We start from the raw sequence: 1,940 nt of genomic DNA on the forward strand, positions 1-1,940 counted from the left end.
TTCCAGCCTAATGAGTATAAGTTTCGGAGTAGAGCTGGAACGGAGGCCAAGCAACGTAAAAAGGGGGTATTCCACTTCTACTTTACAGAATCTCTTGATTCTGGTTGCTAAATACTCTGACTGATACTTGTGCATTCTTATATGTGTTAATCATTTCGTATGATTGCTATGAGTGAACTTGAGAAGCTGTTATACTAACTGTTTAGTTAACTAACTTCTTAGTAACTTTTATACTTCGGAAGCTAACTCGAAACGATCGTTTAGTGAAAATGCCGCCAAGACGAAATGTACCTGTGGGACGTGACGACGCCACCACGGCAATGGACCGTATGGCTTTGGCAATGGAACAGATGGCTGAGTTTATGATGGCTCAGCAGGCCCAGAATCAAAATCAGGGACACCCTCGGGTCGACTTTGCTAAAGCCATAGCAAGTAGACATCCACCGAATTATGCGGGAGAAGATGACCCAGTGGTTTTGGAAGAATGGATACGGACATTCGATAAACTGCTTGACGCAGTAAATTGCCCGGCGAATCAACGAGTCTCTTCTGCGGTTTATTACTTGACGAAGGCCGCAGATAACTGGTGGGCAGCAGCTGGACCCGAACTCCTGCAAAACCCAGACTTTGGCTGGGAGGAATTCAAGGAGGAATTGAGGGGACAATTTTACACGGAACGAATCAAGGGAATCAAGTGCGAAGAATTCTTGCGACTGAAGCAGAAAGGAGAAACTGTTCAGGTCTACTATGACCAGTATGTGGAGCTAATGAGGTTTGCTCAAGATATTGTGCCGGACGAGGCAAGCAAGGCAAGAAGATTTGTACGAGGACTAGATTGGGACGTGAGAAGGGCAATCGCACCATTCATGTGCTCCACTCTCAAGGAAGCATATAATCGGGCATCGGATCAGTACCAAGTGTACTTGGATCAACAGGAAGTTTACGGCAAGAACAAGAGAAAAGCTGATGATAAACAGAGGAGATTCAAGGTGGATGATCGGAAGCCTAACCAAGGGAAATTTCAACCAAAGCAAGGAGAAAAGAGGGGAGGAACAGACCAAGGGAAACAATCTGCTTGCAGCAGATGTGGAAAGAGCCATCCTGGAGAAAATTGTCAAGGGGTGAGGATAAGGTGCTACAAGTGTGGCCTCTTAGGACACAAATTCTATGAGTGCCAAACCAGGGTGGAAAACCTCCGGAACTCCTCGCAGAATACCAGGCAAGGAGGAGGATTCAATGGGAACAACGGCTGGAAACTTGCGGAGTCACGAAACAGGGGAGTTAATTCTCCACAAGTGAACCGGGGGAGGCCAACGAATGCGGCTACAGGTCCAAACGACAAAGGGAAGTCGCTAATGGGAGAAAGCAGCACAGGGAACCAAGGACGAATCTATGTCGTCAACAGCGCTCAGGCTTAGGCTGGCGACGTCGTAACCGGTACATTTCTTATAAACTCGGTGCTTGGTTCAGTATTATTTGATACGGGAGCTACCAATTCCTTTATATCATCTACATTTGCGGATAGATTGAAGTTATGGCCTACTAGTAAGTTAGACATAAATGTGAGAACTGCCTCGGGGATGGTGGTAGCCTGTAAGGATAGATATGACAACATTTCGATAGAAATTGCGGGATTCAATTGTCCCGGAAATCTTATTTGTTTTGAGCTAGAGGGCATCGATGTGGTACTCGGAATGGATTGGTTGGATATGTATAAGGCTCAAATTGTTTGTAATGAGCGAAAGGTTGTCCTACGAGGACCAAATGGGAAGAGAATATCCTACCGAGGGATTGAGAGGCAACCCGAGCCCAAGTTGATGACAATGCAGAAGTTGAGGAAGTACGCTCACCAAGGGTGTGAAGTGTACCTCTGCTTGGTGCAGGATGCTGAGATGGAAGAACCTGAGATCAATCAAATCCCAATAGTGCGTGAATTTCCC

At 46.2% G+C, this 1,940-nt stretch overlaps 1 protein-coding gene across 1 annotated transcript; it reads left to right on the plus strand.

Moving 5' to 3' along the window:
• Window positions 1-350: 350 nt before the first annotated feature.
• On the plus strand, window positions 351-1,418 carry LOC115998834. The gene has a single exon (XM_031238527.1). The coding sequence runs from the start codon at window positions 351-353 to the stop codon at window positions 1,416-1,418; it is 1,068 nt and encodes a 355-aa protein (XP_031094387.1).
• The last annotated feature ends 522 nt before the right edge of the window (window positions 1,419-1,940 follow it).

Source organism: Ipomoea triloba, chromosome 1 (genome assembly GCF_003576645.1).
Source record: "Ipomoea triloba cultivar NCNSP0323 chromosome 1, ASM357664v1".
NCBI classification, from domain to species: domain Eukaryota; kingdom Viridiplantae; phylum Streptophyta; class Magnoliopsida; order Solanales; family Convolvulaceae; genus Ipomoea; species Ipomoea triloba.